The 22,101-nt window shown below is 41.2% G+C and overlaps 1 protein-coding gene across 30 annotated transcripts in view; it reads right to left on the reverse strand.

Moving 5' to 3' along the window:
• The window catches only part of ANK2 (ankyrin 2), a gene marked incomplete at its 3' end in the record, with an annotated part of 325,504 nt that overhangs the window by 110,659 nt on the left and 192,744 nt on the right, over positions 1-22,101 (reverse strand). For all 30 annotated transcript variants that reach the window (XM_081208031.1, XM_081208022.1, XM_081208041.1 and 27 more), the window contains exons 3-4: positions 16,495-16,593; positions 14,925-15,023 (exon numbers count right to left, since the gene is read on the reverse strand). In XM_081208031.1, the coding sequence (XP_081064157.1) occupies positions 14,925-15,023; positions 16,495-16,593 (198 nt within the window). The remainder of the gene's footprint in view (positions 1-14,924; positions 15,024-16,494; positions 16,594-22,101) is intronic.

A 22,101-nucleotide genomic window follows, 5' to 3' on the forward strand; every position in this document is an offset into this window, starting at 1 on the left:
CCCATGCAAATGGGACATGATGAATCCCACTTTCTCTTGCTCATCTCTAAAGTCTTTATTCAGCAGTTCCAGTGCGCACATTACATCTGCTCTAAAGTTGGGGTACTGCTGCAGGTTCCCATCGAAGTGAGAGACCAGCCCGCCTGTTCGTCTCGCCAACCCAATTCCCTCCTGTTTGGGTGTCAGTTGCCCGTGCTTCGTAAGCATGTCCAACCTGACCTGGAGATCCCTGCAGGCGGCAGCTGCCTCCTCCTCTCTCTTCCTGGATGCGAGAGCCTCGGCATTCAGTTGTGACACTGCTTTTCTGAGTTCCTCTATCTGCTGCTCAGCCGTCATGTTGTCTGCCGTTTGTGAGCTAGCTAGTAGGCACCTGCTTCTCTCCTCTCCTCGAGGCTGTAGATGCCCACAATTTTGGTGACGGAGCTTACTGTCAGAGCTGCTTCAAGATCCTAGCTCACAGAGGATCACGCTAGCCAGCGGTCATTAAGTAAAAGTCTTTATTGAGTTACAGTTTCCATTCTCAAGCTGCTACGTGCAACTCTACGTCTAATGGCTAGATCGGCGAAGCTCCGTCTGAGTCTCCGCCCCTTGTGCACCAACTTAATATCCTAGCCCTGCTCCACCTTTTCCGCCTGACTGCTCTCCTCTGGGTCCCTCTGCCCCCCGGGGTCTCCTCCCTCCGGGATTCCTCTGACGCCGACCCCCCGGAACTCCCTGTCTCCTTGCGCCGGGCTTTAGGACCTGGCTCCCTCTCCTGGCTGCCTACTGCGTCACTTTCCTGTGCATTTGAACTTGGCGCGCGCGCCCAACCTTCCACTTTCCGTCTGACCGTTTCTTCGCTCCCCGATGGAGGTGTGGCCACTCCTGACTCGTGCCCTCCCCCCGTTGCGAGCTGCCAGCGCTTTATCTCTGGCGCTCTTCCTCTTCCCTGCTCTCTGGCTGTGACGCTGGTCCCGATTTCCAACTGCTCCCCTCGGAGTCCCCTCTGGCTCTATCTTCCTGGGGTGTCCCCCTAGGCTCCCCCCTTGCCCTGACCACTGGTGCTCCTTTCTGTGAATCTTCTGATTCACTGGAAAGGCTCGAAGATCTCGGGTCGTCGTCATCACTCATCTTTTCTTCTGCCTCCTCCCCCTCGCTCTCTGTTTCCTCCCTTGCCCTTGCCTCTGCTCCTGAACCCCTGACACTTATGAATACACAGTGGAAGTGAGGAACAGGTTTAAGGATTTAGATTTGCTGGACAGAGTGCCTGAAGAACTATGGGTGGAGGCTCGCAACATTATACAGGAGGCAGCAACTAAAACCATCCCAATGAAAAAGAAATGCAAGAAAGCAAAGTGGCTGTCCAACGAGGCCTTACAAATAGTGGGGGAGAGAAGGCAAGCAAAATGCGAGGGAGATAATGAAAGATACAAGAAATTGAATGCAGGTTTCCAAAGAATAGCAAGGAGAGACAAGAAGGCCTTCTTAAATGAGCAATGCAAAGAAATAGAGGAAAGCAACAGAATGGGAAGAACCAGAGATCTGTTCAAGAAAATCGGAAATATGAAAGGAACATTTTGTACAAAGATTACCATAATAAAGGACAAAAGTGGTAAAGACCTAACTGAAGCAGAAGACATCAAGAAGAGGTGGCAAGAATACACAGAGGAATTATACCAGAAAGATATGGATGTCTCGTACACCCCAGGTAGTGTGGTTGCTGACCTTGAGCCAGACATCCTGGAGAGTGAAGTCAAATGGGCCTTAGAAAGCACTGCAAATAACAAGGCCAGTGGAAGTGATGGTATTCCAGCTGAACTGTTTAAAATTTTAAAAGATGATGCTGTGAAGGTGCTACACTCAATATGCCAGCAAGTTTGGAAAACTCAGCAGTGGCCAGAGGATTGGAGAAGATCAGTCTACATCCCAATCCCAAAGAAAGGCAGTGCCAAAGAATGCTCCAACTACCGCACAATTGCACTCATTTCACACGCTAGCAAGGTTATGCTTAAAATTCTACAAGGAAGGCTCAAGCAGTATGTGGACCGAGAACTCCCAGAAGTGCAAGCTGGATTTAGAAGAGGCAGAGGAACCAGAGACCAAATTGCAAACATGTGCTGGATTATGGAGAAAGCTAGAGAGTTCCAGAAAGACATCTACTTCTGCTTCATTGACTATGCAAAAGCCTTTGACTGTGTTGACCACAGCAAACTATGGCAAGTACTTAAAGAAATGGGAGTGCCTGATCACCTCATCTGTCTCCTGAGAAATCTCTATGTGGGACAAGAAGCTACAGTTAGAACTGGATATGGAACAACTGATTGGTTCCAAATTGGGAAAGGAGTACGGCAAGGCTGTATATTGTCTCCCTGCTTATTTAACTTATATGCAGAACTCATCATGCGAAAGGCTGGGCTGGATGAATCCCAAGCCGGAATTAAGATTGCCGGAAGAAATATCAACAACCTCAGATATGCAGATGACACAACCTTGATGGCAGAAAGTGAAGAGGAATTAAAGAACCTTTTAATGAGGGTGAAAGAGGAGAGCGCAAAATATGGTCTGAAGCTCAACATCAAAAAAAACGAAGATCATGGCCACTGGGCCCATCACCTCCTGGCAAATAGAAGGGGAAGAAATGGAGGCAGTGATAGATTTTACCTTCTTGGGCTCCATGATCAGTGCAGATGGTGACAGCAGTCACGAAATTAAAAGACGCCTGATCCTTGGGAGAAAGGCGATGGCAAACCTAGACAACATCTTAAAAAGCAGAGACATCACCTTGCCAACAAAGGTCCGTATAGTAAAAGCCATGGTTTTCCCAGTAGTGATGTATGGAAGTGAGAGCTGGACCATAAAGAAGGCTGATCGCTGAAGAATTGATGCTTTTGAATTATGGTGCTGGAGGAGACTCTTGAGAGTCCCATGGACTGCAAGAAGATCAAACCTCTCCATTCTGAAGGAAATCAGCCCTGAGCGCTTACTGGAAGGACAGATCGTGAAGCTGAGGCTCCAATACTTTGGTCACCTCATGAGAAGAGAAGACTCCCTGGAAAAGACCCTGATGTTGGGAAAGATGGAGGGCACAAGGAGAAGGGGACGACAGAGAATGAGATGGTTGGATGGTGTTCTTGAAGCTACCAGCATGAGTTTGATCAAACTGCGGGAGGCAGTGGAGGACAGAAGTGCCTGGTGTGCTCTGGTCCATGGGGTCACGAAGAGTCGGACACGACTAAACGACTAAACAACAACAACAACAATTCAATCAGAGATGCTCCCTTAACCAATCGAATCCCATCCTTTATGGAGCTGTTAAGTTTTACATGATATTAATTTCAGGGTAAGCTGTAAGTAAAAGGGACTCAGGTGGCACTGTGGTCTAAACTACAGAGCCTAGGGCTTGCCGATCAGATGGTCGGCAGTTCAAATCCCCGTGACAGAATGAGCGCCGCAACCCCAGAGTCATCCGCTACTGGACTTAATGGTCAGGCGTCCCTTTACCTTTATCTTTTAAGCTGTAAGTAAGTAATTCTCAGCCATGGCTTAGCCCTTGAGTTCAAGCATTTTATTTCACAAACTGCTTGACCGAGTCCCTGATCCAGATCAGATCTGAGAGGGTAGTGGGACATAACTCTTGCTGCCCTCGCCCCCATGGTCTCAGTTTGGATTGGGCGATGTGGCATGCCCGCAATGTGCATTTTTTGTGGGGGGGGAGCTCATTCCTTCACTGGAACTCATGTCACTGGACTCTACAGTCTGGAAATGCTTGTTTAGTAATGCTACAAACCTAAACACACTTATTGGGAACAAGCTTTCTTAAATACAGCAGCATTTACTTCTGGGTAAGTGTGGTTAAGACTGAAGCACAAATAATCTTCATTAGCTATATTTTTACTTTTTGTAGTCCCTACTGAAATATGATAAATGGGCAGCCCTCAGGTTACTCTCCTTCAATTCCATAAGCATGTTAAATCACCAGGAACATAAAGAAAATATTTACACTATGTCCTGTGGTTTTTATTTCTGTCTGTTACTTCACAATTATAGACATGACCCATTTCAGATATTGACAGCATTTCTTTTCCACTCAATTTAGAAGCTATGGCATAGAAAAACATCCTAATGAAATTTGATGACTCTAATAGGAATTTCTTCTGCAGCCAAGTAGGGAACAGCCAGCAAACAGCAGCGATTACGTGATTCTCCTTGCTCTGAATAACACATGTATTCTCTTTGGCAAATATCACTAGGATAATCATATACAGTGGTACCTCAGGTTACATACGCTTCAGGTTACATATGCTTCAGGTTATAGACTCCACTAACCCAGAAATATTACCTCGGGTTAAGAACTTTGCTTCAGGATGAGAACAGCAGCAGGCCCCATTAGCTAAAGTGGTGCTTCAGGTTAAGAACAGTTTCAGGTTAAGAACCGACCTCCGGAAGGAATTCAGTTCTTAACCCGAGCTACCACTGTAGCACAAAGCCCCGTCATAAGGATATGAAGATCTTGTTGGTGGGTGTAATATGTAAAACCCTCCCACACCAAAAAGTGGAGAGCTACTCATTTGTACTGTGATAATCATGGTCCTTTCAAAAATCTCCCGTTCTCAAAAAAGAAACCACACCGAAGAGTCACAGCTAAATCTGTCCCTGAAAACACTTGCCATTTACAAAATTTTGCATTAGACATCTCACCTTACAGAATGGAGTTCAAAATATTAAGGCTAAAATTAAATCTTACTTTTCTTTTATATATTTGCTATATTTAATTACATTCTTAATTTTGTCCAAATAATTCAAACAGCATCTCCATGCCAAATATTTTTTTAAGTGAGGAGAGAAAACCATCAAAATGCCCCAGGTGGCATATCTTAATGTGTCGCTACTATTCACATGACACAACAATTAATGACAACATAGGGCACAGGAGGCAGCTCTGGTGTAATGGAGTTGCCTGCTGGTGATAAATGCTCATTGTTTTAACTAGTGGTTCAAAAAGTAATTATGCATTTGAGGATCAATATAATCAATCAGATTGCTCTTTGTAGGTGGTTTCCCCCCTTTGCTAAATACAGTGATTGTTGTCATTATGCAAGCCTCACATTTAGTGTCAAACCCATCTACGGTTACTTTTTTGTGCTTATTATAGACCTAACAAAGCACTAAAAAGTCTTATTACTGACATCCATTCAGTGACATTATAGCATAATTGTGCTTGCTAAAGAAAAGAAAAGAAAGCTGAATAACCAGATATTATAAAAGAATATACTTGTATAAAAGCTACTTTTGAATTAACTGATTCCAAACAACAGAACTCTAGATAGTTTTTGAGGTCCAAATTACTACTTAGGAATTGTTATGACTCCAGTTTGACTTTCCACATCTTCTACTCTGAAAAACAAATAATCATGCTCCATACCAAACTACTTTTAAAACTCCATCTAGTTTTAAAGGCAGTTTGCTATGGAGGGCTGCTGTTCAAGTCAAAAGACCCCTTGGGGAGGTGAAACTAGCTGACCAGTAGATCTTTAGATTTTCTCAACAGTTCTAATATTTACAGAGATGAAATATTGTGACCTCTCCCTTGCCTGCAAAAATGTAGTGTCATCAGCATTCAAAGTGCTTTCCAGAGTGACAAAACCAAGATATATCACTGCCCCAAACAAGATGCTTGTGAACTAAATTTAGGCAGTGAAGAGGAAGATGAAGGAAACAGGGAAGGGAAAGATTGGGAAATAAAGGATGCACTAAAAGTTAAAGGACTATGATGCTGGGCCAAAGGCTTCACAGGAAACAAAGTTTAGAGCTAGGCTTTATGGAGTTCCCAGACATTAGTGGAATCAATGTAGAATGGACATAGTAGTTCAATAAAAGAGTGCTGTGAAATTGAAGGTAATAAACTCAGAAAGGTGAAGAGAACAGGAAGCGTAGGACATATCAGGTGATAAAAGCAAACGTATGGAAATGAAAGGACTTTCTATACCTGGCATGTCCAAAGTTCGTTTCGGGGGCCTAATCCGGCCTGCCGATTTATTTAATCCAGCCCCCATGGCAATATATGTCTTGGGGTAAAATTGGTTTGTTTGTTTTTTTAAAAAAAGCTTCAATCCTAAAAAAAAACTTTGGTCGGCCCTCACGTATGTTCACTCCATCATATCTGGCCCTCTTTGAAAAAAGTTTGGGCACCCCTGTCCTATACTGCTTTCACATCCCTTTTCATATCCAGCACAAACACATCAGCTTTACCTTTAAAAGCATATGTAATTAAAGCTTGCAAAAGACTCGTGTGAACTTATTAACTAATGGAAGTTTAACTGCCCCAACAGGACAGCTGCAAGTCTGTAATCAGACTTTATAGCAGGGCTTTGGGCCTGAGTTGTAATAGAAATATGCCATAGAAGTATTATTTCTACGGCGGTCTCTGTTCTTGGAGTTCAAAATGCATCACAAAAGAATAAAAATTATTAGGACTCTACAAAATTTTATTTTGCATTATGCTCTAGGGCATTATTTTCAGCTGTACTAAAAATAGATGTCCCATAAGAGGATTTTATCTCAACAGGAGAGATTCTCTTTCTCTACAAGGGTAAGTTAAGGACATAATACCCACTTTCCCAAAGATGTTCACATTACATTATGAGGCTCGGAATATGCATCAGAAGTTTCTAATTTTTTTAACCTTCTTTCTACCTTTGTTACAGATTTTGTAACTAAAACAGAGAGCATAGAAACATGAAAACAAAAAAAAATTAGATTTCATGGGGCAATACATTTGTAAGAAAAATTCACTTGGGGGGGCAAATTTGTAAAACGAATTACCCTGTTTGTAATGAGTTATAGTGATCAAAATTATTCTGCTGTATCCAGAAAATAGGTAAAGGTAAAGGGACCCCTGACCATTAGGTCCCGTCGTGACCGACTCTGGGGTTGCGGCGCTCATCTCGCTTTATTGGCTGAGGGAGCCGGCGTACAACTTCCAGGTCATGTGGCCAGCATGACTAAGCCGTTTCTGGCAAACCAGAGCAGCGCATGGAAACGCCGTTTACCTTCCCACCAAAGCAGTACCTATTTATCTACTTGCACTTTGACGTGCTTTCGAACTGCTAGGTTGGCAGGAGCAGGGACCGAGCAACAGCAGTTCACCCCGTCGTGGGGATTCGAACCACCCACCTTCTGATCGGCAAGTCCTAGGCTCTGTGGTTTAACCCACAGCACAACCCGCGTCCCTTATCCAGAAAATAGTATAGGACAATTTTTGCAGAATTTTAAATAGCTATTTAATGCATTGGCATTTCTCTCTGAAGAAAAGGAAAAGAAGCCATATGTCAGAGGAATTCTTCAGCCACAGGAAGAATGCTGTCATAATGGATTTGTTCAGATGTAACATCAACCTGTAGTTCACCTTTATGAGACTGTGTGAGCCTTGGTCTTGTGTGCTCCCTCTCCCCTCTACTTCTTCAGCACAGCCATGAAGAAACAGTCAGCTTTTGTTTCTATTTTTAACTAACCAGAAATTGTCACTTTTTCCAAACCCACACAAAATGTCATTAGTCTCGGGGTGCTTCCACCCTGTAGTTTGTTATAAACTCTGTGCTGCTCCTTCATGCAAACGTTTTGCAGCAACAACACAATGTCATCCTCCTCAAAATAAAATCCCATATTTTCCTCCCATACAATCTGGATCTTTCATTGGTGTTTTTTGTTTGTTTGTTTTTACTTTTTGGATTTTCTGTGAAAATAGTAAATTCAGATTAGAAGATGCTGAAACCCTCCCACTGAAGTTTCTCGAAGGACTAACTGGATCTTCCTCAGAACTAAATCTGTATCTATTGTTTATAAAAGTTTATTGGAGGCTTGAAAGAGAAAAAATTAGTTATGCAAGCCATTCATGCATCTTCTGGAAAAAAATATTTAATGGGGAGGTGGAATGGAACATGGTTTTAGAACCCATACAGAATGTTTCTTTAGCTTTAAAATTGAGACTGGTTCAGCAAAAAAATTGATACTTTCAGTACACTGACTAGCCCAGGCCTAGATTAAGGTAGCAAATATGGGGCATTAGGGGTAGAATTAGGGTTTAATTGTATTCAATGTACACTTTTTAAATGAGCTCAATTAAAATGTATCTGATATTACTCTATTTTGAGTGTAATAGAGTAATAAACCCATCTTCTTATTTGCAGGAGGAGTATATAAGCAAGCAAAAACTGAATTTTCACAAGAATTATTTTCACCAGCAGCTGATGACATTTTTAAACAATTTTTTAAAAGAATGACCTAGATGTTAATTTAAAATAAACACAGGGAGCTGAGCAAAAATAATCAGATCAGTTCTTATTTGAATAGAAGAAAGATTGAGCCAATTATGCTTTGCACATCATGCAGCAAGTACTATAGAATGTATTAGCAAAGGAGTTGAGCTATGATTGTGGTAGTCCCCAGTTCAAATCTCTCCGCAAGTACGAACTCACAAGTAGGCTTAGAGTAAGGCATGACCTTCTTAGCCTTAGCCTCTACATAAGCAATAGGACAAGGATGCTGAAGACAACTTAGTTTACAGAGTTGTTGTAAAGTTTTCAACCAGATAATAAAGTGCCATGAACACTGAAAAGTGCTATATAAATTCCCTAAGGCCTAGTTTGGATGTAACAATGTCAATTTGATACTAGTTTTGCACCATGGTGCCAGACAAAAACTTTTCTCTATGAACAAGACTTTTGCCTTTAACCATCTGAGGCCTTTTGGAAGTAAGTTGGATTTTTAAAAAGTATTTCTTTTCCACTCTGTTTTAATGTATCTATATGGGGTTGTTTATTTGCCATTCTGGGTTGCCTAGGCAAGATAAAGTAGCTAACTAATTTTAACAACAACAACAACAAACAATTCTTAAAATACTGTTTTCTTGTTCTCTCTGTTTCTGCCAGCATATTAATGCTTTATTTTCTGTTGTATGTACCAGAAATTAACTGTAGCTAAAAATTGGGCCAAATACTTGGTTCTTGAGTCCTCATAAATATAGCCATCAAACAGGTAGGTGGGGGAGTTAAAGTACTTGGAACCACTGCTATAATATTGTAATTTACCCTTTATTTAGCACAAGCTGAGTTCCAACTGCCTACATTTGAGCTGCCTACATCTAAATATATAATGTCCTACACAGCCCTCATATCTAATTGTTTGCGTCTAAGTGGGAACGAGAGTATAATGTGTTAGAGCACCTGTCATTTTTTATTTATTTTTTGGTATGAGCCTGGCTGTCTTTATTTTTTGAGTCAATTCAATTTGGATCAGAATTCGAGGACCAAGCATCTGCTACAATGCCTGTAGACAGTGCCTGGAACATTTAGTGCTACCAATTAATGTGCTGAAAAACTAGAATATTCATTATATACTCCCTGTGAAGATGATATTTATATTTCTGGCATTTTTCATTAAAATGGGATTCAGAGTGAGGTTTTTTTTAAAAAAAGGGAGGGAGAAGTCAAATATTGGCATTGTATTAAAGCTTTTGGTGAAAAATACTGCGAAATAAAATTGGATAATGAATGTTCATGATAACTGTATAATTAGAACAAATGAAAAAACCACACAATTTGATAGCTTCTTGAGCTAAAATGATTCATAGCATTCATTTAATCTGATGGAGGAAGGGGATACAAAGAGAAACAAATGAGCCAATGTTTTGCCGTAATGATTTTTAGCAAAAAATGGAAACGGAAAAACCCTGAGCATTGTCATGGGTGTAATATATAATTTCATACCTTCTCTTTCTTCATCATATATATTGAGACATTTTATTTTGTGTGACATGACTGACAAATGTAAATAAAATTATTTTATACAGACATTATCTTAATGGGTAAAGGATTTGGTATGGGGTACAGGTCTCAGCAGAGCCAAGAAAATGGGCATAGGTTGGTTGGTTACCTGTTTTTAAAGAGGCTTCGGAGAATATTAATTGGGATTAGTAAAGGTCCCTGGGCTCCCACATCCCTCAATTCCCATCCCTCCATTTCACTTTGTTTCTTTGGTTTTAACCAGAGATATTCTCCCCCACCAACTATGGGTTAGCTGGTGGACTTAAATAAGAACTGCTGAGAGCTAAAATATCAGGGGGAAATTAAAGGGAAACATATGATTCATGCTGTTCTATTCTGTTTCTTGGTACTCACTTCCTTTGTCACTGTAATATGCACTGTGAATCTTCTGTTCAAGAAATTGTTTTTTCCTTCTTACTTATGATGCAGTACTGCTGCCTGCTGTGAACCAATGGGGTTCATAATAGGGCTATATATCTAAATAAACCACCTCCTATTGCAGCTTTATACTAAAACACAGTACTGGGCTAGTCCTATAGTTCAGCCAACCCTATGACTGACAAAGCCACCATGCAATTCACAGCAAGTGCGACCTCAGGCTTACTGAGTTCTTAACAATTTTGCAAGATGCCCAGCTAATGTAGAAAGAAAAAGCACATTCTTTACACCATCAGATAGACTCAAATTATGCAATGTATAAAATTATTTTTTGCAAGCCAAACATTCTTCTCCCACATTAAAAGGTAAAGGGACCTTTCCGTTCCACCTTAAAAGGGAGCAGGATGTTTGTGTCACAGCCTGCGTATTTCCTGTTTTCACAGGATGTTTCTGTTGTGTCTTTGCTTTTGTTCGGAGACACTGACGCAGGCAGTCATGTCTTTCTTTGTTCTGATCAACACTGAATAAAGCTTGCAAATAATGCTCTCTGTGCAACTTTTGGCTGTGCAGCTTCCGGGTCACGTGGCCAACATAACTAAGCCGCTTCTGGCGAGCCAGAGCAGAGCACGGAAACGCCGTTTACCTTCCCGCCAGAGCGGTACCTATTTATCTACTTGCACTTTGACATGCTTTTGAACTGCTAGGTTGGCAGGAGTAGGGACCAAGCAACAGGAGCTCACCCCGTCGCGAGGATTCAAACCGCCGACCTTCTGATTGGCAAGTCCTAGGCTCTGTGGTTTAACCCACAGCACCACCCACGTCCCAACATTGCAGTAATACATATATAGATCCTGTGATTCATAGAATCATAGAAATGTAGAGTTGGAAGGAACCCTGAGGATCATTTAGACCAACTCCCTGCAACGCAGGAATACACAGCTGTGCCATACAGGGATTGGACCTGCAAACTTGGTGTTATCAGCACCACACTGTAACCAACTGAGCTATCCAGGATATATTATAGTGGCATATGTGAGTATCTATATGCTGCTTTGGTTTCGCCAGAAGCGGCTTAGTCATGCTGGACACATGACCTGGAAAAACTGTCTGCAGACAAACGTCGGCTCCCTTGGTCAGTAGAGCGAGATGAGCGCTGCAACCCCAGAGTCGTTCAGAGGTTAACTGTCAGGGGTCCATTACCTTTACCTTTATATCTAAGAGTAATGTATGTGAATGAAGGCATGTATAAGACAAATAAAGGAGCATATGGAGTGTGTAAGAGACAGAACAAGGGCACAGAGAATAAATTATGGGCAACCCCACTCCCTGCCTCACAGCTATGATTTTAGGTGGGTCTCTGCTTGTTATTGCCAATTTACAAAATGCAACAGCATCAACAATGTGGCATTACTATAGGATACAGGAGAAGGCCTAACTCCATCACACATATTATAAAACTGCATGGGTATTGGTGGTTGTAAAAATATGTATATATATTTAAAATCACCTAACTGTATATAGCTTGGGGGCCCTTAGTGCAGTGAACTTCAGTGGTGTCACACACAGATTAAACAGTTCCATCTGACTACAGATGACCTTTTATTTTGTGATTTGCAAATTCCTTCTACCCTTTCCCTTTCTGAAGCCTTTTCTGTTGGATGCTGTGAGTCAGCAGCTACCAAAATAGATCAAAGACTCCTGCCTGAGATACTGCGGCATTTCCTTCTATGTAAAAGAGAAAAGAGCATTATTCCAGAGGGAGCCTTGCAGTTGCGGCTCGTGAATAACCATTGTTCATTAATATTAAGCACTGAACCTGACTACAGATTTAGTATGTTTGGGACCACATTTTTTATTTTTATTTTATTGCTAAATTAATGACCAAGTGCACAACTCACAAGCCCTATTGAAATGAATGGTCTTCTTGCAGAGTTTCATTCCATTCAAAGGGCTTTCTGCATGTACACAAAGGCCACAATCCACTGTGTCCCTTTGTATGCACTGATTTCTCCCAACCTTCAAGTATCAGCTTGCATTGTGACAGAGTAATGCTGCTCTTTGGCAAAAGAAAGGGAAATTAATGCAGCATGGCAAAATTTGAAATTTATACAGCCCAGAATCAGAACACAATATATCAATTACATCAATGATTTTTAGACTTCCACTGAATCCAAACCATCATCTACATCAATGATCTTCAGATTTTCTGCTTTAATAGCCGGTTACTAAGTTTTAGATAGAGGCAGAATTTAGAAAGGAATGGCCCACCCCATTCCAAAATAGCTAGGTGTTCAGAACCTGAGCCAAATAAGTTCTGATAAGTTCATAGAATAGAATCATAGAATCATAGAGTTGGAAGAGACCACAAGGGCCATTGAGTCCAACCCCCTGACAAGCAGGAAACACCATCAGAGCACTCCTGACATATGGTTGTCACGCCTCTGCTTAAAGACCTCCAAAGAAGGAGACTCCACCACACTCCTTGGCAGCAAATTCCACTGTCGAACAGCTCTTACTGTCAGGAAGTTCTTCCTAATGTTTAGGTGGAATCTTCTTCCTTGTAGTTTGGATCCATTGCTCTGTGTCCACTTCTCTGGAGCAGCAGAAAACAACCTTTCTCCCTCCTCTATATGACATCCTTTTATATATTTGAACATGGCTATCATATCACCCCTTAACCTCCTCTTCGCCAGGCTAAACATGCCCAGCTCCCTTAGCCGTTCCTCATAAGGCATCGTTTCCAGGCCTTTGACCATTTTGGTGGCCCTCCTCTGGACACGTTCCAGTTTGTCAGTGTCCTTCTTGAACTGTGGTGCCCAGAACTGGACACAGTACTCCAGGTGAGGTCTGACCAGAGCAGAATACAGTGACACTATTACTTCCCTTGATCTAGATGCTATACTCCTATTAGGAGCATAGCATCTAGATCAGGCCATTTCAAACTATTACATTATCATTATCATCATCATCATTATTTTATTATTGTATTAGTATACCGCCCTTCATCCAAAGATCCCAGGGCAGTTCACAACAGAAAGATACAAAATGAGAATACAAAATACATGAAGCAAAACCAATAACACTCCTTCCACAAACGCATTGAAAAAGCCATGGAATGTTAATCAGCCAAATGCCTGGTTGAAGAGAAATGTTTTTGCCTGGCACCTAAAGATATCTAATGAAGGCCTTTCCCCACCCAAAAAACTTACCTTTCACGTGCAGCATTGGATGGTGTGCATGCAATAGAGAGGTTTATGTCACAGGCCAGCATTATGCCTGAAAATGTTCTCAGTGTAAGGCTCCCAATGCAAAGATCCCTGGGAATTGCAGTTGGACATGCATTCTGACAAACTATAATTCCCACAGACTTTTGTGATAGAATCTGCTCAGCTGTTAGGTATTCAAGGCTAATGAAAGTCTGAATAGCTGCTCTCTCCTTCACACAAATCTCCACTGGTTATTGCTGTAGGTTTTGGGGAAAGGAAACTGAATGGCAGGGCTGGCGAGGTGAGGGAGGAGAGACACTAGTTGCAGGGAATAAGCATTATTGTGTTATGCTGTTGTGTTGGGCCTTGAAGCGCATAGGGAAAGTGGAGACAACAAAGAGTTGAAGTGAAGATCAGGCATAGGTCAAGTCAGGTCTAGGCAGAGTGAAGGCAGTTCTCCTAAAGCAGCTCAGGATCCTTGGCAGTTGTGACAGCTGGGTGTGGAAGATGCTATCTCAGCCCAGAGCCAGGGCCATTTGAGACCTTTTTGTAGGTTGACTAGCACTGCAGTTGGGCCCAGCTCACTGAGAAGATGGCTGTGCTGACTCAAAGGACTCTTGTCTAACTCTGCAGTAGCCAGCTGCAGAAGGGATGAAGGAATCTACACTCTCAGGCTAGGAAGGCCCACAAGGGAGTGCTGAAGGTCCTTTCTATGTATTTCCTTCTCATCTATGTCTACCTCAAGATACAACATTGTGCCATATTCTGAGGCCATGGAAAGCATTTGGAAAGGGTCATTTCCACCCCCTAAGATTCTCTTTGTGAAGAAGCTTAGAAAGAACCATTCTTATTTCAAACTGAGATAAGATGAGTTTGTCCATGTTGCTTTCCCATACCAACGTCGTGCTGAGGAACCCTTGGGTGCTGCAGAGTATTCTAGGACATACTTAGGGTGCACTCTAATTTTGTGTGGTGCAACAACCGGAAGAAGTCAGTCTGACCACTGCCCCATGTAAACTGCGAATATGACCTAGAATGCACAAGTGACCCCAATGAGAAAATCTTCAAACTTAAAAGAGTTTCCAGGAACACAGTTTAAAAATCAATTATATAGATTCTAGAGGGCAGAAAATGTATTGTTGCATGCTGAGAATCAATAGTACTACATCCTTATTTGAAAATATACAAGAGTGAAAAAGATATATTTGGAGAAGCATAAAAAGATGGCTTCAAGAATATTGGAATTCAGTTTATGTTACCTATACGGCTCCTCACTGAATTCCACGCCTCAAAGTTTATAATTTCATAATCTGAAGACTGAGAGATGCCTTTCCATTGCTAATGAGCCTGATTTGCAAAATATCTGATTTAGCTGCTGCGCTCCAGCTGCTGGTGAGGTTTCAATATGTCCCACTGTGCTGAATAATTTGGGCACTTCACTGTGTGTGACCAATTAACCTTGAGTCAGATTTGGCAACTTAAGGCTTAGAGCACTTTATACAACATTGCGTTTTTATAAAGCAGAAAATGCCAAACATACCTGAGATTGTGCATTAATATTGGCTCCTTCCTTCACTAGGACTTTGACAACTTCAGCCTGCCCAGCCAAGGATGCAATATGCAATGCAGTATTGCCTTTCTGTTTGATAAAAGATAATGATAGTAATAATAATTTATTCAGACAGATTTGCCCAAAACCCAGGGTTCAAAGCAGCTTTCAATTCTCATTCACATTCATAACATCAGTTGAAACTTTAGCATTCTTACATTAAAACTATACAATAACTTTCTCTTCATTTATAATAAACCTCCTAGGATTAAGGCTACACAAAGATTTCTTAGAGAGAAATGTTTTTGGCCTTTTTTTTTTTAGCTAGAGAGATCCATAATTTGGGAGCCTCTTATTTAAATACTTTGACTCATGGTATATATATAATACCACCATGTTCTTGCTATGCACTGCCCTTCAGTTATGCAGACCAATTTTGATAAACCTGATAATTCTAGAATATTCACAGGGATAGAAGGGAGGGCAAGCAAAGCAATAAGGCTGCATCCCTTCAACTAGTTTTGTCTCATGCTGCCAGCTATTAACACCAAAGGAAATGATTCTCAACCAAAAAAAATCCTAAAGACTAATATGAAATTACTTTCTACTTGCATGAAAAGGGAGCAGTTTTCATGGGAACACAGGAAACTCCTTATACACAGTCAGACCATTGGCCCTCAGTATTGCTTACATAGGAAACCTCAGACCTGGGGGGGGGGGGGAGAATGAGGCCCTCCAGGCAGGAGCGTAGTGTGGGAGGGGGCTGCTGGGGCCATAGACCCAGGAGCATTTTTCAGGGGGGGGGGGTGTTGGCAGGGTGGCATGAGGAAGACATAACAGGCATGTGACCTTCAAATCAGTCCAAAGCCCATCTGTTCATAGAGACCAAGTCTGGATCCAACACTTTCTCATCTCTGTGATTATAGGAGAAGGTTCTTCAATTCTCCTGGGTTTTTACTTTGAAGCCAACAGGTGTACCAAGGGAGGGTTGGTGTGAGTTTGGTAGGGATTGCAGAGGTCGATGGAAAGTGTGTGCTTGCATTCTTGAGGCATGCATAGCCGACGTTAATGAGGAAGGACAGAGTACAGTGCTGTTGTCAGGTGGAAGGTGTGTGAGACATATACTCAGGAGTTTCAGCACATGTTTCAGAAACACTGCCTAATGGATCTTAATGCAGAGTTGAAACAAATCATGTTCATCATTAGTCTGTTTCAGGAATAGAATCACAGAATCATAGATGGCTGTGGTGCTCTCACAATGTCTCTTTCCCTCTCCCTGCCCCCTTTCCCTTGTCTATTGTGTTTTTATATTAGATTGTAAGCCTTCAGACAAAGACTGTCTTGTTTTAATTGACTGTTTGCAAACCACTCTGGGAGCCTTTTTGGCTGAAGAGCTGGATACAAATGCTCTAAATAAGGAAACGTTACTGTACTACAGCTCCCATCATCCCTAACCTGACCATGTCACTGATCAAAGCTGTAGTCCAACCACATTGTCTTCCCTTGCTCTATTTCAGTGTGTGTGAACCATTTATATATAATGATACAGTGAATATATTACCTTAGTAGCAGAGTCCACTGCAGAACCTCTTTCCAGCAATTCCTGAACCAACCCCACGTGGCCTTCTTTGGCAGCCAGGTGTAGAGCATTGAGTCCATTCTGCAAGGAAAAAATAAAAAATAAACTTCCCATTTGGCCCCTCTTAAAGAGGTATAGCCCTAGTGGTATAGCACGGGCTTTGAATACAGAAAATCTTAGCTGCAATCATGGACATCAGCAGCTAAAAAGTTCTCAGCTGGCACAGCCACTGCCAGTCAGAGACTGGGCTGCTGTCTCATCCCATTCACATATGAAGCTCCAGATCCAACATCCAATGCATGCATGGTCGGGCCATCCACCACGTCCACCACACAAACACCTACACATCTCTCTCAACATTTGTAAATACAGTAAGAAATTTTGAGTCACAGAAGGAGATACCTTTGAAATCTCATAGATTCTGCCCACCCATTTCCCATGGGAGTGTGGGGGACACACAAAGGAAGCTGCCTAGCAAACACAAGGTTGGACTGATTTCTAATCTCTATGACCTCTCCCGATCCCACTGATGTACTGATCTCAAAATGGGTAGGTTTCAGGAAGTTCAAAGGAGTCTACATAGTAGCACCCTCATTTAAACCTCCCAAAGTCTACTTGAAGCGAACCTCTGAGTGCAGTATATAAAACAAGAATTGGATAGGGTTTCTCTCACTTCTGTCCATTCAAGTGTTGAAAAGTCTTCTTGGCCCTCCCTGTGCTCAGAGTTACCTGGCTTGCCCACTTCACATATTTTTTTGTTAAAACTATTCACCGTATTTTTCGTCCTATAAGATGCACCCGACCATAAGACGCACCTAGTTTTTAGAGGAGGAAAACAAGAAAAGCCAGCAAGAGCCGTAGACACGCTCGCTTGGTGCGGCTCTTGTTGGCTTTTCCGGGAGGAGGGAGAAGGGACTGACGGGCTGCCCTCCGTCCTTTCTCCCACCTCCCTGAAAAGCCAGAGCAAGCGGCGCAGCTATCGCTGAAGCCAGCAGAACAAGAGGCGCTGCGCAGTTCTCGCTCTTGCTGTGCTGGCTTCAGCGATAGCTGCGCAGCGCCTCTTCAGCGAAGCAGGAGGAGGAACGGAAGGGGCTCCGTAAGGGCTCCCTTCCATTCCTCCTCCCGCTTCACTGGGAAGCCAGTAGAACAAGAGGCACTGTGCAGCTCTCACTCTTGCTGTGCTAGCTTCAGTGATAGCTGCGCAGCCTGCATTCACTCCATAAGATGCACACACATTTCCCCTTACTTTTTAGGAAAAAAGTGTGTCTTATGGAGCGAAAAATACGGTACTATCCGCTCAGTTCTACAGCAGAGTACATAAACAATTCTTAAAATAAAACAACACCTGCTCTATCAGATACGCAGACTTAAAGGGGTGGTCTTTGTAAACAAATAAGAAATCCGATAATTTCTCAAACATGGATATTTAAATTCTAGCTGCCAAAAGCAGCCACTTTATTCGCACCCAATGAAAATGAAATGGCTTTAGTATATCCAACAACTGTTATTGTGGCATCTGAATATAGACTGCATTTTTAATCAAGGCTTATATTGGCTTATATCTTGATCAGGTTCCTAAATTAAATGGGCTTAGATTTTCAAAAGTTTCATGCCAGGCAGACCAGCTGCTTAAGAAAACACTGGCAATGTTTTCCTCCTAGACAAGGGGGCCCCCTTGATTTATAGCAGAAAACAATTCTCAAAGTCGTAAAAGCTGGAATTACAGACTGAGTAAGGACACTGACCCTACATGTTACAGAAGATAACAAAGGCAGAGATAAATATAATTAGGAATGAGTAAATAGTAAAATAATACCAATGTGCCTCCCAGTAAAATGAGCTAGATCTTCTTTCTAAGGTTAAAGACCAAATGGAGAAGCATCTAGCTGGTAGAAAAAAAACATTTTTGGGAAGTCTCCTTTTAAAGCTGTTTCTTTCTTAAACTGAGAAAGTTAGAGGGCAATAAATGTTGGGAAGAGCTAATGGGAAAAGCAACTGGCTGGAGAAGGGGGGGTGTAAACTGAAGAGGCTTCTTTTAAAGCGGTTTTTTACTGTGTTCCTTTTTTTACTGAGTCCCTTTTCTACTTTACAAAGGGCCTTATTCCTTTTAAGAGGCTACCTGTGTTGTGTATTAAGTGTATTGGCATAGATGTAATTATGCAAAGGATTTAACAAATGCTAGATTCTTATTTCATATAGTTGTAAGAGTTGTAATTAAGTCAGCCACCAACCTAGCCCCCCTGCCAGACAGGAAGACGCCATCCAAGCTGTCCTGATATATAAGCTGTCAGACATTTGTTTAGAAACCTTCAAATGAAGGAGATCTTTCAATGTTGATGTGAAACTCAAGATCCTTGACATATGTTTAAGATAAAAATTTAAGATTAACCATTTGTTTTAGAAGGCAATAGGGCAAGGAGGGCAAGAGGTGAGCTGGTAATTAAGATTCCTTGTTGAGACACATATAAGATATATTACTACTTATTTGTCATTTATAGATGTAACACTATATAGCTCTTTGTGTTCCATATAAGGACAGGAGGATATGGGTGTATCTTTTAGGATTGGTTATAGCAATCAGCCAATAGGAAATCCAACCAGGCTGATTGGACAGAGGCAGCCAAAGGAGGAGCAAAGGGGGCTGGATTAAGGGAATATAAGTGCTGGCCATAATGGCAGGAGGCCAGGCCAGAGCTTGGTAACCATATACCACTGTGCCTCTCATTTATTTGTCTGACAAATAAATAATTTTTTTAATTTCTCTATTGCTGCATTGAATATTTCATTCCAGCTAAGCGTTAACCACAAGCAGGGTGCTACATTATTACTTTCATTATTTATATAGCAGTAAACCACTCTGACTGTCCCAGAATATACCTAAATATCCAGAACTTTGTCATAGTTTTTCTGGCTACTATAAATAGATTCCAAGTGAGAGAAGTTTATTATTTTATCTGCTTGATCTTGCAAAATCCTAATATAACCACTTCTGGATCAAACAAAAGTTTTATTCCAAAAAATCATTCGAATAATCCCCACTCCCAGTAATGAATAACTCCACCATACATGCAGAGGCCTAAAGGCTACATGCACACTATAAAGCCCAATAAAGTACATTTCTTTCCTGAAAGAATTCTAGGTGCCATAGTATGTTAATCCTCAATCTCCTTGCACTTGGTCAACCGGTCACTGTAATATATGCAGCTTAATGCACATACATTAGGAGGTGATAATTCCCATGCTGTCAAAAGCTTAACCAGCTGATTTCTGAAAATTAAACAATTTTTAAAGGGATAGGAGCAAATAGGCCTTCTTTTTGGTCAGTATGAGCCTTGTTTGTAAGGAAACATCTAAGCTGTTCAGAAAAATATAAAAGAAAACAATAGAAGTATGAATAAAAACTGATATTTTAAAATATTCAAAAGATATTTATTTATTTTGAAGTAGGTCCAGTTAATTTCTATGGAAACCTACCTCCACATGGGATAAAATATTTTAATAAATAAGTACGAATAAATAAAGTAAGCCTACTTAGGATCTCCCAAATGCCTTACTAGCACACCTGGCTAAAACAGGAAATCTAGGAGATTTACTTACAACTATAGACCTTGGAATTCAGCATTAAATGAATTGACACAATACTGTACAGATTACATTAAAGGATCTATTCAGTTTTAATGATCAGTGGAAACAGCAAAAGGTCAGCTGGGCACAATCCAACCTATTTAGAAAAGAGGCTGGCTGGGAACCAAATGCTGTTTTATCTGATTAAATGGATCAAGGCAGCAGAAAACCACAGAGGGAAAGACTCATGTTGATTTCCCCATTATCCACCGATCTATTCTGGAGGTCTGGGCATAATAATAATAATAATAAAGTCTTTCAGCAGCAGAACACAAGGTTCAATGTTCTGTGAGCCTTTCAATGAAGAGCCCACTCTAGATTCTACCAAAAAAAAAAAAAAAAAAAGTGCCATGAACCTACAGAAAGGGAAGGAGAAAATGATGGAAGGAAGAGAAAAGAAAAGAGCAGAGTTTGGCTAATGGCAGGCTTTTTCAAGTGATCACTTTTATCTTAGATACAGCACCCTCTTAACTAACTTTAGCCATGTATTTGTTTATACAACCCAGGACTCAATCCATGGTTGAAAGTGGTTCCAAGTAAGGACAAGTGCATCATGACTAAGCAGTGATTATTTCCTAGCATCTCTGTTGCCATGGAGTAATTCCATCTGTAAACAATGTCAGTTCTTCAGGTGATCAGATGTGGGAGGAGTTTGCAATTTAATTACAAGGGCACGCTGCTCTGTGAGTGACCTAGGAAAAGTGGTACCGGTGCTTTGCAGAAACAACCAGGGATTCCCTTCCCCATATTAAAAAAATAACAGAAAATAAGGTTGCTAGTTTAGATAAAAAGCCTATATCAAGGCTTACCCTATCCATATCTGAGATTTTACAAATGCCATGCTATTTTATCAGATACCTTCAATCACAGCAAAAAAGTGAAGAATCATAGAATTGTAGAGTTGGAAGGGACCACAAGAGTCATCTAGTCCAAATCTTTTGCCCAATGTACGGCTTCAACCCACAACCCTGAGATTAAGAGTCTCATGCTGTCCAGACTGAGCTATCTGCAGGATCAGTTTTTCTTCAGACACATGGAAGAATATGAACATAAGAAAAGCTCTGCTGGGTCAGGTCAGAGGCCCATTTAGTCCAGTAATCTATTCACAGAGTGGCTAACCAGATTTTATTTTATTTTTTATTTAACAAATTTAAAACCACTTCATAGCATGAAGTCATTAAGAAGTGTACAATATACTTATGGAAAGCACATAGGCAGGACCCTAGTGAAACAGGACTATCCCCAAGTGCGATTCTCAACAAAGGGTATAAATAATGAGGCATATTCCCTCAGGCAGTAGAGGTAAAACATAGCCCTCATGGCAAAGCAGCCCTAAAATTGTTTAAAGCTATTCCTGTTTTACATCCATCCTATTATCTGTAAGAAAATGAGAATAAAACTAAGAATATACGATTGCCTAGTGTTTCTTCAGAATAAGCATTAATGAAGTATCTGTTTGCTTTAAGGATAAAGCAAGTAGGCTGTTTGGAAAGTCAAGACATTTGCTATTATATCCTTTTTCAAATGTATTTTCAATCAAAAATGTGGCAAATGTGAGATTTGGTAACTAGAGAATTATAGATAAGAGTACAGAGGGGAAGTGGATATTATGTAATTAGACAGGGACAAAATACACGTCAATAACTTCTACTTACACACAGACTGAGAAAGTGTGAAAACACATTAAACATGGCAAACAATTATTTTAACAACTCATCCTCTCTGAACATCAAAAATTGTGTTTGACAAAGAGAGCATACAGCTTTGACCCCCTGGTCCCAGGCCTAAAGTAACATCACATCAGCTACACTACAGTGCTTGATCTTGGCAAAATTGAAGTGGCTGTTCTGGAATGATTATAGTTGGAAGCTGCTGTATGACATGGATCATACATCCAGTTTGATCCATACAAAGAACATTGACCAAGTGCTCATCTGATCATAGTACTGGTATGTCATATCCATA

This window comes from Podarcis bocagei (assembly GCF_964188305.1).
Source record: "Podarcis bocagei genome assembly, chromosome: 9".
Taxonomy (NCBI): Eukaryota; Metazoa; Chordata; class Lepidosauria; order Squamata; family Lacertidae; genus Podarcis; species Podarcis bocagei.